The sequence below is a fragment of the Mirounga leonina genome, unplaced genomic scaffold (assembly GCF_011800145.1).
Source record: "Mirounga leonina isolate KUSES-001 unplaced genomic scaffold, KU_Mleo_1.0 Mir_125, whole genome shotgun sequence".
NCBI lineage: Eukaryota > Metazoa > Chordata > Mammalia > Carnivora > Phocidae > Mirounga > Mirounga leonina.
Genome location: NW_023270305.1, coordinates 73,827,239 through 73,843,469, shown reverse-complemented (window position 1 = coordinate 73,843,469; position 16,231 = coordinate 73,827,239). Strand labels below are relative to the sequence as shown.

At 39.3% G+C, this 16,231-nt stretch overlaps 1 protein-coding gene across 4 annotated transcripts in view; it reads right to left on the bottom strand.

The window, feature by feature from the left end:
* TMEM182 (transmembrane protein 182) overlaps positions 1-16,231 on the bottom strand; it is a 130,016-nt gene that overhangs the window by 18,645 nt on the left and 95,140 nt on the right. For 3 of the 4 annotated variants that reach the window (XM_035001861.1, XM_035001864.1, XM_035001866.1), the window contains exon 5: positions 6,933-6,998. The exons of the other annotated variant lie outside the window; for it this stretch is intronic. In XM_035001861.1, the coding sequence (XP_034857752.1) occupies positions 6,933-6,998 (66 nt within the window). The remainder of the gene's footprint in view (positions 1-6,932; positions 6,999-16,231) is intronic. 4 annotated transcript variants of the gene reach the window in all.

Here is a 16,231-nt window from a genome sequence, read left to right as displayed (position 1 = left end):
AAGAAAGAAAGAAAGAAAGAAAGAAAGAAAGAAAGAAAGAAAGAAAGGAAGAAAGGAAGAGAAAAAGAAAGGAAGGAAGGAAGGAAGGAAGGAAGGAAGGAAGGAAGGAAGGAAGGAAGGAAAAGAAAAATGGAATCAAACCAGATCATCACCTGGGTCCCTTTCAGTCTTAACTCCCCAGTGTCATTACTACATGTAGCAAAGGGCATTTCTGTAATTGGGGAAGTTATGTAAAATTTTTACTAGAAGAATCTCCCCTATACATCACTCCCCAAGTGTTTTTAAAACTCTGAATTAGAATATGAATCAATATCACCTCTTCAATTAGCCATTAATTAGAAAGGGAGAAGTGTGTTTTTATAATGGAGAGATGGAGCAATCTGGGCAAGAGGTCAAGCCTGGTGGGCATTGTCAATCCTGAGACAGCCTGACGTCATGAGGTCATGAGCATCCTGCATCTGCATACTGATGTGGTGCAGTAAGTGCTTCCCAGAAGTACATGTATGGTGGTCTCTAATAATGATGAAAGAGATGGATCCAAAATGTGGGATGCCCTACAGGACATTTTAAAGCCTTCCATGTATTGAAGAACACAGAGTGGGGGGTAGGGATATGTTCTAGATGGGGAAGAATCAATACCACAATGAGATACCACCTCACACCAGTCAGAATGGCTAAAATTAACAAGTCAGGATATGACAGATGTTGGCGGGGATGCAGAGAAAGGGGAACCCTCCTACATGCTGGTGGGAATGCAAACTGGTGCAGCCACTCTGGAAAACAGTATGGAGGTTCCTCAAAAAGTTGAAAACAGAGCTACCCTATGACCCAGCAATTGCACTACTGGGTATTTACCCCAAAGATACAAAAGTAAGGATCCGAAAGGGTACGTGCACCCCAATGTTTATAGCAGCAATGTCCACAATAGCCAAACTATGGAAAGAGCCAAGATGTCAATCGACAGATGAATGGATAAAGAAGATGTGGTATATATATACAATGGAATATTTTTTTTTTAAGATTTTATTTGATTTATTTGACAGAGAGAGAGACAGCTAGAGAGGGAACACAAGCAGGGGGAGTGGGAGAGGGAGAAGCAGGCTCCTGGCCGAGCAGGGAGCCCGATGCGGGGCTCGATCCCAGGACCCTGGGATCATGACCTGAGCCGAAGGCAGACGCTTAACGACTGAGCCACCCAGGCACCCCATACAATGGAATATTATGCAGCCATCAAAAGGAATGAGATCTTGCCATTTACAACGACATGGATGGAACTGGAGGGTATTATGCTGAGCGAAATAAGTCAATCAGAGAAAGACATGTATCATACGACCTCACTGATATGAGGAATTCTTAATCTCAGGAAACAAACTGAGGGTTGCTAGAGTGGAGGATGGGATGGGAGGGATGGGGTGGCTGGGTGATAGACACTGGGGAGGGTATGTGCTCTGGTAAGCGCTGTGAATTGTGCAAGACTGTTGAATCACAGATCTGTACCTCTGAAACAAATAATGCAATATATGTTAAGAAAAAAAAAAAAGAAGAAGAAGAAGATAGCAGGAGGGGAAGAATGAAGGGGGGGAAATCGGAGGGGGAGACGAACCATGAGAGACGATGGACTCTGAAAAACAAACTGAGGGTTCTGGAGGGGAGGGGGGTGGGAGGATGGGTTAGCCTGGTGATGGGTATTAAAGAGGGCACGTTCTGCATAGAGCACTGGGTGTTATGCACAAACAATGAATCATGGAACACTACATCAAAAACTAATGATGTAATGTATGGTGATTAACATAACAATAAAAAATTTTAAAAGAAGATTAAAGTGGTTGTTTCTTAAACTTATATTTATTTTAAATAGATAACATTCCTCTTAGGCACATTTGCCAAATGTTTGTCTTCAGGAATTTATCAAATATATCCTTTAGAGGTCAATTTGCCATAGGCAATTATTTTTTATTTTTGGCTTTGTATTTATTATCTCTACCCCTTGTTCCCCACCTTTTGTGCTCAGCTCACACTGTTTTGTCCCTCCTGAGACACCTTCTCATCCTGTGAGGTCCAGTTCAAATGACATATTCTCCATGAACTTCCTTCTTTTCCAAGCAGGCTGTGTTTTGCCTCCTTTTTTCCTACGCATTATCTAGTTGAGTGCTGTCTTTTTTGTAGTAATCACATCTGCTTTACTTTCCATATTTTCTCACTTATATCAAGTCAGAGACCAAAATTTATCTATCTTCCTAAACACACATAAAACTACACACAGTAGTTGCTATTAACTATTTGCACTGAAATGTGTTAAGATGCTTATAACATTATTAACTCTTCCTCAAAAAAATTTTTTTAAGCTTTTGAAAAATACATCAAGGCTCCCGCAACACCTATAGGAAAAGAGGCTTCTGGGGTGCCTGGGTGGCTCAGTTGGTTAAGCATCTGCCTTCAACTCAGGTCGTGATCCCGGGGTCCTGGGATTGAGCCCTGCATTGGGCTCCCTGCTCAGTGGGGAGTCTGCTTCTCTCTCTGCCCCACTCCCTCCACTCATGCTCTCTCTCTCTCTCAAATAAAAAATCTTAAAAAAAAAAAAAAAGGAGGCTTCTGCTGTATAGAAACAATAAATGATTATTAGCTGGTAAAAACAACAACAACAACACAGGTAATAATACATCAAACCCATGGCCCCAAGAAGTTCCATCAGAGCACTAATTTATCAAATTGGGAAGTCTTAACCTTAGTTCCCCATTTGTTGGGGCATCTGAGCTGGCCCTCACCAATGCCTAAAAACCAACCACCCTGTAAGAGTGCCCTTACACTTGAGACTATCATGAACATGGACTTGGGGGGGGTCCCTCCCTCCCTGCAGCTATAAAACAGGAGGGCCCAACACCTCATGCACACTGAGTTCTCTGAAAGCAGACACCAAGAAGGGGTCAGACTTGCAAGACATGTGCTGGGGAGAAAACACATGAGATAGAAATGCAGAAGGAGCAGGAGGAGGCTGGGTCACTAGCCGACCATATGTAGGTTTGACCATGCAGGAGAGCGAAGTGGGGAAGACAAGGAGGGAGGGCTTAGACTGCAGAGTGGCTAAGAAGGTTCAGCTAGCTCAGTGGGAATCCTTGAGCCAAAGTCAGTCATGAGAGGAGACCTGCATCTGATAAAGAGTATTTTTGCCATGTGTGGTCATTGGCGGGAGTCATGGCCCACACGATTTGGGCGCTGTGTGTCTGCCCCTGGTGCCCAGCTTGAGCTGGCCCACCTCAGGGAACCACCCTTTCCAAAGGCCTAGGTTGTAAATGGCATTCTTTTTAGCCTCCAGGAACACTAGCATCAGCTCTGTAGGTGAACAGCACCAAATCCTGTGGGATTCAGATTCTCTCTGAAATATTGAAAACTCCCTTGGGGCTTGGTTCAAACCTCCTAAAGTTTACTACTGCTTTATGACAGTTTTAAAAATAAAATTTTGTATGTGGAACAGAAACTATCCTCTAAAGGGCTCAAAGCAATGGAAATTCCAAATAAGGAAGGCATAGGTCTCCTCTGTTTGTTGTTCCAGCTACCTCTGCATCTGTACATTAGTCAGAATTCAGAGAAACAGAACCAACAGTGTGTGTGTATGTGTCTGTCTGTTTCGTTCTCTCTCCTCTCTCTCTTCCTGTCTCTGTCTCTCTCTCTGTCTCTCTCTCCATATATATGTATGTATATCTTGAGGAGTTAGCTCACAGAATTGTGGAGGTTCAAGTCCAAAATCTGCAGGGTATCCTATCAGGCTAAAGACCCAGGGAGACTTGCAGTCCCAGTCCAAAGGCTGTCAGCTGTCAGAATTCTTTCTTGCAAAAGGAGGTCAGTCTTTGTCTTATTCAGGCCCACCCACATTATGGAGAATAATCTGCTTACTCAAAGCCCTCCAATTTATATTTTTTTAAGATTTATTTATTTATTTGAGGGGGGGTGGCTAGAGGGAGAGGGAGAGAGTCTTAAGCGGACTCTCTGCTGAGCTCGGAGCCTGATGGAGGGCTTGATCTCACAATCATGAGGTCATGACCTGAGTTGAAATCAAGAGTCAGACGTTTAACCAACTAAGCTTCCCAGGTGCTCCGAAATCCCACCAATTTAAATGTTAATCTCATTAAAAAAAAAAATCTTTTGGGCGCCTGGGTGGCTCAGTTGGTTAAGCGGCTGCCTTCGGCTCAGGTCATGATCCTGGAGTCCCTGGATCGAGTCCTGCATCGGGCTCCCTGCTCGGCAGGGAGTCTGCTTCTCCCTCTGACCCTCCCCCCTCTCATGTGCTCTCTCTCATTCTCTCTCTCTCAAATAAATAAATAAAATCTTTAAAAAAAAAAAAATCTTTCACAGAAACAACCAGAATATTTGACCAAATATCTGAACATGGTGGCTTAGCCAAGTTGACACATAAAATTAGCCTTTACAACCTCCAGATGGACTCATCACTTGAGACCCAGTTACTGAATACCCGGGCATAAGACAACATCCTTTTCAGAGAAAAGATAAAAGAGATTAAATAAACCTACAGATAAAAATGACTCCTCTAAGTCCCCAGGCCTGAGAAGAGAAAGAAGTTGTTGTGGGATCATTCAGGAAAAATGATTTCTTCACATAATAAAAAATCATTTCAACATTTCAACTTTTCTCAAATTGGGCCTTGTGGATGACTAGATGAGAAAAACGAAAGATTTATAAACAAAATATTAAATAGACCCATGTATAATTGTGTAACATTGTGCACTGGTTAATTTTATGTGTCAACTTAATTACACAATAGCATCCAGCTGTTTGGTCAAACACCCGTCTAGATGATGCCGCAAAGGTATTTTTAGATATGATTGAAACTTAAATCAGTAGACTTTGAGTAAAGCACATCACCCTAAATAATGTGGAGTGCCCTCCTTGTGTAATCAGTTGAAGGTCTTCAGGAAAGACCGAGGTCTCCTTGGTAGCAGGAATCTGCCACCAGACTGCGAACTCAAGGCCACAGCACTGACTCCTCTGGGATTTGCAGTCTGCTGCCTGCCCTGCACATCTCAGACTTAGCAGTCCCCACAATTGCGTGAGCTGCTTCTGTTTCTCCAAAGGACCCCAATACAGTGAGGGAGGGGTTTGTGGCACAAATAGGCCCAGTATCTAAAATACTTCTCTTCCAGGCACCTGGGTGGCTCAGTAGGTTAAGCATCTGCCTTTAGCTCAGGTCATGATCCCACGGTCCTGGGATCGGGTCTCGCATCCCGCTCCCTGCTCAGCGGGGAGCCTGCTTCTCCTTCTGCCTCTGCCTCTCTGTCTCATGAATAAATAAATAAAATCTTAAAAAAAAAATACTTCTCTTCCAAAATAGGGGTGCTGATCTTTAAACAATTCTTCTATGTGTTTTTTTAATGTATACATGAATGCTTATTTAATTTTGTGTTATATAAGACATACTGATGCATCAAACTCACAATTGGCCAGTACAAAACTCTGGAAGGAGAAAGCTGTAAGAATGCCAGAGACTTGTTTACTAATGCACATAGTAGGCACGTTCTCAGTGACTAAAGCTTGCCAATTTATCGTATATTCTCCTGCATCACAAGGAGATTGTTTTGTTGTCTCTACAATAGAACCAGAACTCCATGAGTGATATGAAGAGGTTTCTATACTCTTCAATGCATCCAACAGGATGTGAGCTCTGCTTAAGAACAAAATGGTAGGTGGACAATATTCCTTAGCTGATAACCAAAAAAGGAAAGACGTGTGATTGGCTTTCACCAACCACCCCACCCATGTCTCATACCCAGAAAATTTTAAAGATTTTCAGAAAACCAATTTTACTAACTTCCTCGGTAACTAAATCTGGAATACGTAATAAAGAAACCCACCTGCATGCTAGAAATGATGTTCGCTTGATGGCACAGAATATTAAAGTGAATTTCTAACTCAGTTAACAATATGGTAAAACCAAATATATGCACATGCAAAATTATTAAAGATTTGTTTACATGGGACTCTGATATTTGCCATGAAAATTCCTACAATTAAAATTTGACTTAAAAAAAATAGGAGTTTTTTTCCCCCTTTCAAAATCAGTTTCAAGAAACCCCTGATAGAATCAGCTAATTAATTCTTGGCCTCTTTAACTAACACCACATTTGAAGTCACGTGCTATAAATCAGTTTCAGTTGAGATATTAAAATCAGATTATAACAGAAAAGCCTTGTAAATATTTGCCTCCAAATGAGTTTAAGAATAAATATATATTCAGTAATTCATCCATATTTAGCAGATATTAATAAGACAAAGCATAGTTTTAAATTCACTTATCATTTAATACAAAGGAGGAAATAGGAAAGGGCCTGATTAGCTTGTTTATTCTTGGGCTTGGTAATACCTTATTAAAATTTGAAGTTCAAAATTGATATAATCAGTCAAATGTCAGCAGAAATATTTATTCTGTAAATGAAGCTTTAGTTAATAGAACTTTAATTTGAAGTATTTTACATTTTCTTCTCCTCCATAAGGAAAAAGGAAAGTGGGGGTGGGGGAAAGTCTTGATAGGAATGTGAAATTAACGTGGAGGATTGAATTTTCCTTCTAGATCTGTGCTGACACTAGAGGTCAGCAACCTTCCAGAAATCATATATCAAATCATCATTTACTCACTGTAATTTACAATTTTGTGTGTGTGACAGAAGAACCACAAAATTTTAGGTTAGGAAGTGGTCTTACTATTGACCTAATTCGCTGTACCATATGGGCATGACTTTAGTACAATGATTTCGAAGAAAAATTAACCTCCGAATCTATTCCAATTCAGGTTCCTAAATATTTACTTATTCTAAAATAGGAAATGTTGAACTTCAGCCATAGGATGCATTCAAAGCTTCCCCTCCATCAGGTCTGGCAGACATATTACATTAGTGAGACAAAGACCCCTTGGTTTTGCTTACCTGGGAGAGGCTCAAACAGCTGTTCTGTTTGTTTTGCTTTGTTTTCTCCCTCTCCTGACCCTGTGTCTTTTGAAAATACAGAAGAAAGACTTAAGTTATGAGTCCTGAAATGTCAATTAGAAAATCAGATTAAGTGAATATCTAAAACAATCTAAATACTATAATATCAAAATTAAATATTCAGTGATGATTTTTTTTTAAGATTTTAATTATTTATTTGACAAAGAGATAGAGAGAGAGCACAAGTAGGCAGAGTGGCAGGCAGAGGGAGAGGGAGAAGCAGGCTCCCCACTGAGCAGGGAGCCCTATGTAGGACTCGATCCTAGGACCCTGGGATCATGACCTGAGCCGAAGGCAGCCGCTCAACCGACTGAGCCACGCAGGCGCCCCAGTGATGATGATTTTTGAAAGAAAAATAATTAATCACTGTCATAATAAATAAGTACAAGTGAGGAAACATAAGTACAAATTACTTCTGAATTTGAAAAGTAGATGAACTACAAGCTGGGAAACTCAAGTAATGAACTGCCACCCAAAATGATCCATTCACAATTCACATGTTTCAGTATAGAAATGGACTACTGTCATTCTCTGTCTCTCTCTTTTTTTAAGATTTTTTATTTTAGAGAGAGAGAGAGAGAGAGCAGGGGGAGGGGCAGAGGGAGAGCGAGAGAAAGAATCCTCAAGCAGACTCCCCACTGAGTGCAGAGGCCCACATTGGGCCCAATCCCAGGACCCTGAGGTCATGACCTGAGCCAAAATCAAGAGTCAGACGCTTGGAATATTATGCAGCCATCAAAAAGAATGAAATCTTGCCATTTGCAACAATGTGGATGGAATTGGAGGGTATTATGCTGAGCGAAATAAGTCAATCAGAGAAAGACATGTATCATATGATCTCACTGATATGAGGAATTCTTAATTTCAGGAAACAAACTGAGGTTGCTGGAACGGTGGGGGTGGGAGGGATGGGGTGGCTGGGTGATAGACGTTGGGGAGGGTATGTGCGATGGTGAGTGCTGTGAATTGTGTAAGACTGTTGAATCACAGATCTGTACCTCTGAAACAAATAATACATTATATGTTAAAAAAAAAAGAAGAAGAAGAAGATAGCAGGAGAGGAAGAATGAAGGGGGAGAAATCGGGGGGGAGATGAACTATGAGAGACTATGGACTCTGAAAAACAAACTGAGAGTTCTAGAGGGGAGGGGGTGGGGGGATGGGTTAGCCTGGTGATGGGTATTAAAGAGGGCACGTTCTGCATGGAGCACTGGGTGTTATATGCAAACAATGAATCATGGAACACTACATCAAAAACTAATGATGTAATGTATGGTGATCAACATAACATAATAATAAATAAATAAATAAATAAATAAATAAATAAATAAATAAACAGACGCTTAACCAACTGAGTCATCCAGGCGCCCCAGGCACTGTCTCTTATGTATCTTTCCATTTTTCTCTGAGACACACACCAGACCATAAGAAGATAAGCTTATTCAAATGAGACTGTTAGTCTTACTATGTATTACTCTCAACCAAAAATGTACAAATTGACTTCCATTTTGCTAAATTAATATACATTTCTCAGAGGTAAAGTGTTTCTACAGATAGAAATTTTTTTAAATGGTTTTTATATCATAAACTCATCAACATTTATTTTTAATTTTTATTCTTTTTTCAGTAATACTGTCATTTACATTTTCTTAAATCTAAAGAAAAATTATGTTTTAATAAAAACAATGTATTTGTTTGCTTTTGTAGTATTATTAATGAGAAAAACAAGAATTATCGTGAAGCAAACCTATGGTATCTTACGAATAAAGATAACTAACTCTTAAGTCCCATCATCTCTAAGTATTATATTAACATTAGTATCAGGTATTATTCTACCCCTCTATATCTGCATCTGCACAAGTATGACAATTATTAATATCTACCAGTTTTTCTTTCCTTCAATTTGATTCAACAAACATTTTAAGAATGCCTACACCACAAAAAAATATGCCAGGTAATTCCATTAAGTTGATGACAAAGAAAAGTTGACGAGATTTTTGTTTTTAATATTTGTACTACTTTTTTGAAAATGTGCACATGCAAGTTCTTGATAAGACATTAATATCACAGTAAGGATAATGGGATAAAACCCATTTCATATCACTTTGAAGACTGGTGTTTGACCTATTAATAAGATTACAACTTCAGTTTTCAATATAGCTGTCTCTGATATTCACAAAACTTATCAAATTATTATGCTGAGTGGTCCTACATGAAGCAAGTGAGATCACACAATGTCACAGTGGAGTAAAGTGGATTGAAAGAGAGCATTATGGTGATCTTCAATGCGTGTCAGTGAGGAAAGTTCTCAGGGGATGGAACAGAGTCAAACTTAGTGACACCTTGTCTCTTATATCACTAAATCCAACCAGTCATTTAAGATCTCACATTTGGGGGCACCTGGGTGGTTCAGTCGTTGAGCGTCTGCCTTCGGCTCAGGTCATGATCCCAGGGTCCTGGGATCGAGCCCTGCATCGGGCTCCCTGCTCAGCGGGAAGCCTGCTTCTCCCTCTCCCACTCCCCCTGCTTGTGTTCCTGCTCTCGCTATGTCTCTCTCTGTCAAATAAATAAATAAAATCTTTTTAAAAAAAAATCTCACATTTGATGTTTCTTGTATTACTCTTGCCCTCCTGACCTTTCCTTCTCGAAATTCAAATAACACTCTTCCCCCTACCACTTGTCTTTAAATATAACGCTACATGGAATTATATTTTCATTTGTATCTAGGGCAAAAGGGGGAGACATTTATCTTCTCCTGTCCTTGGACTGGGATTTACACCATCAGCTGCCTGGTCCTCTGCCTTTGAACTTGGACTAGAATTACACTACAAACTCTTATAGGTCTCCAGCTTACAGAGGGCAGATCATGGAACTTCTCAGCCTCTAAAACTGCATGAGTCAATTCCTTATACTAAATCTATCATCTATCTATCCCTATCCTTATATCTCCTATTGGTTCTATTTCTCTAGCAAACCCTGGCTAATTCACTAGTCATCTTTTTTTCTTTTTTTTTTTTTTCCCAACTTAATAAGAATGTTAGGTACATGTATTAGTCTGCTCAGGTGGCCATAACAAAATACCACAGACTGGGTGGCTTAACCAACAGACATTCATTTTCTCACTGTTCTAAAGCTAGCAGTCTATGATCAAAGTGCCAGCAAATTCAGTGTGGGGAGGGCCCTCCTCTCTTACTGTGTCCTCACGCGGCCTTCCCTCTGTGTGCATGTGGAGGGACAGAGCTCTGATCTCTCTTCTTTTTCTTATACAGACACCACTCTTATTGGATTAAGGCCCCACTGTTATGACCTCATTAAACCTTAATTACCTTCCTAAAGGTTTCTCATACCATCACATTAGGGTTAGGGCTTCAACATATGAATTTGTGGGTAGGGAAGATACAATTCAGTCCCTAAAAAATACATGCCTGTTTCGTATGAAGACTCCATTTCCCAACCTCCTTTGAAACTAGGTTACTGAATTCTCTTCAAAGAGATGGAAGTGTCATGAGAAAATTTCTGGGAACCAATTTAAGAAACAGCCCTTTGTTCCAGCTTCTTTATCCCTTCCTCCATCTTGAGCCTAGAACAGAGACTATGGGGACAAGGGTCACACCTTGGGAATGGCTGGAAAGAATGAGGGTCCCTGAAGGCGTTGTGGAGTGGAGTTCTAACTCTGCCTAGTCTATCCCTGACTTTGGAAGTGTGAGAAATAAATGTCATTGAAGTCATTACTCTTTGCAGTGTTTCTGCTACTTGCAGCCAAATGTAATCCTAACTAATACACCATATTTACATAGACGGAGTTAAGTAGAGATGTCAGGTAACTATCAAATGCCTAGAATTTATACTTTAAAGTGGAAAGAAACTTTACAGTTTATTTAACATAGGCGTTTCCAAACTATGTGTCCATTTGCTAAAACCAACATAGCGTTAACGATGAATTTTAACTCTCTTAAGAGCTACATGTCTCCAGCTTGCCTCAGGCTCAAGCCCCCCATCATTAACACCAAGCTTGCTTTACACATTTCATTACCTGCCTGGCTTCTTACATATTTGAAATTGCAATGACTGATTTATTCTAATCCAAATCCTTTATTTTACATATGAAGAAGCAGAGACCAAGAAAAGCAAAGTAACCAGAGATTACAGAAAAAGAAATATTAGCGTTCCAGGCTGCTGACTCCAGCCCAGGCCTCTTTCCATTGTTTGAGCACAAATAATCAATCCCGTTCGAATCTCCCTGGGAAGAAATGCCCATTGGAGGACCATTCTCTCTGCATCCCAGCAGCTTCCCTGTGGGCCTAGTCCCTTCCCACCAGATCAGTTCCAGCAGGTGGGTCAGGGACAGGACACCTGGCCCCTCGGTAGGATTCCAAGAGGGTAGCTGAAGGCATATGCATGCCCGACCACCTGCAGCTTCCCTCCATGTACAGGCATTACTGGAGAGGCTTCATGTCTATTTTTTTTTTTTTTTTTGGTAGCTCTTTCAGCACTCAGTTTTTATCACACAGATTGAGGGACCAGTGTATTACATTCTCAACTCTCTGTCATCTCCTATCACATTAATGTGATATCATTTTTGTCTATTAGAGTGCCATAACAAAAAAAAAAAAAAAAAAAAGAGGTGTTAGAGCATGACAGCACCTGTCAGAGGGTTGCAAATACTCATCTGAAATATTGGATTAAACCAGTTTCGTGTGACATTAGTGGTGGCAACTTGTCCCTGTAGAGTAAGTTCATTTATTTGTACTATGTAAATGAAGGTGTCGCATGCAGGCTATCATTAAAGAAAATGTCCCGTCACAGAGTTATGGAATCAAACAATCAAAGCATTGAGAAGAGCTTAGAGGGCATGCTACAGCATTCCTCTGCTTGGGTGGCTTGCTAGCTCCTCATTTTTCAGTGTTGACTTCACCAGTCACCTTGTCCATGAACACTTGCTAAGCTTCTCCAGCCAACTGGGTGAACATTGATAGTACTTTGGTTACCTTTAGATAGAGCTTTAGAAATATCATCTAGCTGCATGTGTATTTCTAACATTTCCTTGACAATGGACTCCTTGAAAGAATAGGGATGTTCTTGCCTGCATCCTCTTCAACATAGCATCCAGGATCAGGCTTTCCTCATACCAAAATCATAGTTTTTATTCACTGATGATCTAGTTCAATCTTTTTTTTTTTTTAAACTGAAACCAGTCAGTGAAAAAAGAATTATTCAATGGGGACAAATTATTTTGTCACATTCTTCAAAGCACACACGTCTTTACTGTACAGAGTAACAGTCTCATTCATGATTTATGAGGATATATGCAGACTCTAAATTAAAAAATTTTAAATTAGGCCTTCAAAATCTAAAAATGGGATGTGAAGTTATCAATCTGGAATTTGAAGACTTTAGCTTACAGCCACATGATATTACCAGGTGGTTGAACGCATAATGTTTACTTTCTTATGTCCCAACTATGATCTAAATCAGTGATGAAATGCTGGGAAGTATCTGCTCTTGCACCTAGTACTGGTGATCACCACGGTGGGGATGCTGCCACGGCAACACCAGCCACAGGAAGGCACGAGGGCCTAAGTCACTTTCAAAGTGGACTGGGCCCTCAGTAGAATTACAACCAGCTTCTAATGTCGATAACTCTGCCAGCCTCTTTTCCTGGTCTCCATTTTCTCTAACGTGGGATGTGAAAAGTGTAAAAGAAGGAAATTTGAGGTCCGCTCCACGCTCTGGGGTTCAGTGAACAAAAATGACAAATTTAATAAATTCAAACAAATGTCGTACAGTCTGATAAATAGAAACATTGCATTTCTTCAGAAGCTCCATTCTTCCCCCATCAAAGGAGACCACTACCCCAACTTGCATGGAAATCACGTCTTTTCACATGCACACCATGTGAGTGTGCATATTCCTAAATACTCAGTTCAGTTTCACCTGCTCTGGAACTTCTTTTGCTCAGCATTATGTTCGTGAAGTTCATCCATGTTTTGTTTTCAGCTGCAAGTTTGTTCATTTTCAATGATGTATATTAGGCCACTATGTGAATATACACTGGTTATCCATTTTACTGATGGTGGCAATGTAGGTTATTTTACTGTTCAATATTCATAATGCTGTTAAAAACATTCTTGTATATACATATATAAGAATAGCAATTGTAAAATAGAACAATAAAGTTCCACAAAAAATAAGTTGACTTTTATCACAATTGCTTGGCATCCTAGACCAGGTTGGAAACAGTGACATATTTATGAAATTGGGCCTTACAATTCACAAGCTTGATCTAGCCCTTCATTCATTTAGGTCTTCTTTGATGGCTTTTCATAAGATTTTATAGCTTTTTTTGTGTAGAGGTCTTGGACATCTCTCATTAGATGTATTTTTTGGGTATAATCATCATATTTTAATTTTCTCATGATCTGTTGTTGGCAAATAAAATTGCAATTTATTTATGAATATTTTGTATATTATATAAATACACTGTATATTCATATATTTGTATGTTTTATTTTTTTATTTTATTTATTTATTTGAGAGAAAATGAGAGAGGGAATGAGCACAAGTGGAGGGGGGAAGAGGGGGAAGGGCAGAGGGACAAGTGGATCCCTTCCCACTGAGCATGGAGCCTGACATGGGGCTGGATCCCAGGACCCTGAAATCACGATCCGTGCTGAAGGCCGACGCTTAACTGCCTGAGCTACCCAGGCGCCCCTATTTGTATGTTTTATAGACTAAATGTTTATGTTCCCCTCAAATTCATGTGTTGAAGCCCTAACCTCCAATGTGTTGGTATTTGGAGGTGAAAACTTTGGGAGATAATTAGATTTAGATGAAGTCACGAGGGTGGGACCTTTGTGATGAGGTTAGTGCCCTTATAAGAAGAGCACTAAGAGGACTAGATTTCTCTCTCCCTTTCCCTCCTTCTCTCCTTCCTCTCTTTCTCTCTCTCTCTGTCTCTCAGTCTCTGTTCCTCTGTCTCTGTCTCTGTGTCTCTGTGAGTTCTATTTCTATGTCTCTGTCTCTCTTTCTCTGTATCTTTCCGTCTCTCCCTGTCTCCTGGTCTCTCTCTCTCTCTGTCTCTCTCTCTCTCATTCTGTCTCTCTGAGCTCACACACCAAAGAAAGAAAGGCCATCTGAACACAGGCAGAAGGTGGCTGTATACAAGGCAGGAAGAGAGCCTTTGCCAAGAACCAAGTCTCCTGGCACTTTGATCTTGAACGTCCCAGCCTCTAGAACTGTGAGAAATAAATGTCTGTTGTTTAATACCACCCTGTGGTATTTTGTTATAGCAGCTAGATTGACTCAGTTACACTGGTCAGCCTTCTTGGTGAATTTATTAAGTATAATTTATCTACAGATTCTTCTAAATTCCCTACATATGTAATCATACTTATTTCATATCATTGTGGCCTTTTTTAATTATTCCTTTCCAATTATTAGACTTATTTATTTTTCTTACGTGATTCTACTATTTGAGTACATCAAGTAAAAACTGAATGGAAATAGTGACAGCAAAACTCTTTTATTTTCTGATCTCAAAGAGAAAGCTTTCACATTTCATCCTAAATATGGTGTTTGCTGTAGGCTTTTTATAGATCCTTTTCAAGTTAAGGAAGTTTTATTCTATTGCCAGTTTGCTGAGTTTTCCTAAAATTATAAATGCATGTCAAATTTTATTTTAAAATGTCTGCATCTCTGCAGATGATCATATGATTTTTCTCCTTTATGCTGTTAATATGATGAATTACATTGATTGATTTTCAAATAGTAAATCAACTTCACATTCCTGTAATATACCCAATTTGTCATAATGGGTTATCTCTTTTATAATTTGCAGGATTAGATTTGATATTATTCTGTTTAGAAGTTTTACATCTCTGAGTAAGAAAGACCTGTAATCTTCTTTTTTCATAGTGTCCTTGCCAAGTTTGATATCAAGGTTACATTGGCATCTTGAAATTAGCCCTGGAGTGTTCTCTCTTTTTTCCTCCATTCTCTGTAAGAATGTGTGAAATATTGGTAATATTTATTTCTCAAATGCTTGGTAAAATGCGCTTTTTTTTTTTTTAAGTAGGCTCCACACCCACCCAGTGCACCCTGAAATCAAGACCAGAGCTGATGACAAGAGTCTGATGCTTAACCAACTGAGTCATCCAGGCATCACAGTAAAATGCATTCGTAAGCCATTTGGACCTGGAGTTTTATTTATGTGAAGGTTTATAATTACTCTTCAAATTCTTTTAAAGTGAAAGAATTATTAGGGTTTTAAATTTCTGCTTTAGTCATTTTGGTAACTTGTGCTTTCCTACAAATTTAACCACTTCATAAAAACTTTCAAATTTATTGAAATAAATTTTTTTATGATATTCTGCTCTGATATTTTTAATGATAATAGGATTTTTACTGGAGGATCCTTTGGCATTCCTGTGTTTGTTAATTGTGACTTCCCACTTTGTTTCTAGATCTGCTTCACAGATGTTTTTAAAGTTCTAAACCCTTTTCAATTAACTATTATTATATATTACTACTTCAATTAATTATGAATTATCCTATTTTTGCTTTCTTCTTTATATTTTCAGCTTGTTTCTTTCTCCCACTTTGAGTTTAATTTGTTATTCTTTTTCAAATGTTTGGCTTCAAAGTTTAGTTTGTGTATTTTTCAACTCTCTTCTTCTCTAACTGCTATAAATTTCAAAGTGTGGCTTTAGTTATATCCCACAAGCTTGATACATAACAGTAATTCTCTCACTCATTACCTAATTTTAATTGTGATTCCTTTGCTTTGATACACAGATTATTTTGGTTTTTTACTTCCAACTTAGGAGAAGTTTGTGGGGCGTTTAATTGTTGTTGCTTTCTAGCTTAATGGTTGTGTGGTCAAAAATATATGCTGCATGAATTTCAGTCCCTTTAAATCTCTGAGCTTTGCTATGGAAACTGAATTGCTGTTTAGAACATGTACTGCTCCTTCCTCCGATGCTCCTCTCTGCAGTAAAATTACCCACCTGCTCCAACTGATATCAGTTTGAAGCCATATAACCTGATCTGTCCAACTATACGTAAGTGGAAGTGATGGGAGATACTTCTGAGATCTCTTTCTCCTCTGCCAAGATAGACAGAGACAGCTGTGTCAGCCTGAGTCATATAATGAAGACATGGAGAAGAGCCAGAGGCATCTTCAATGATGTTTGGGGCCATTTGTGACTATAGCATAATCTAGAGTGGTAGGCCATGTGAGG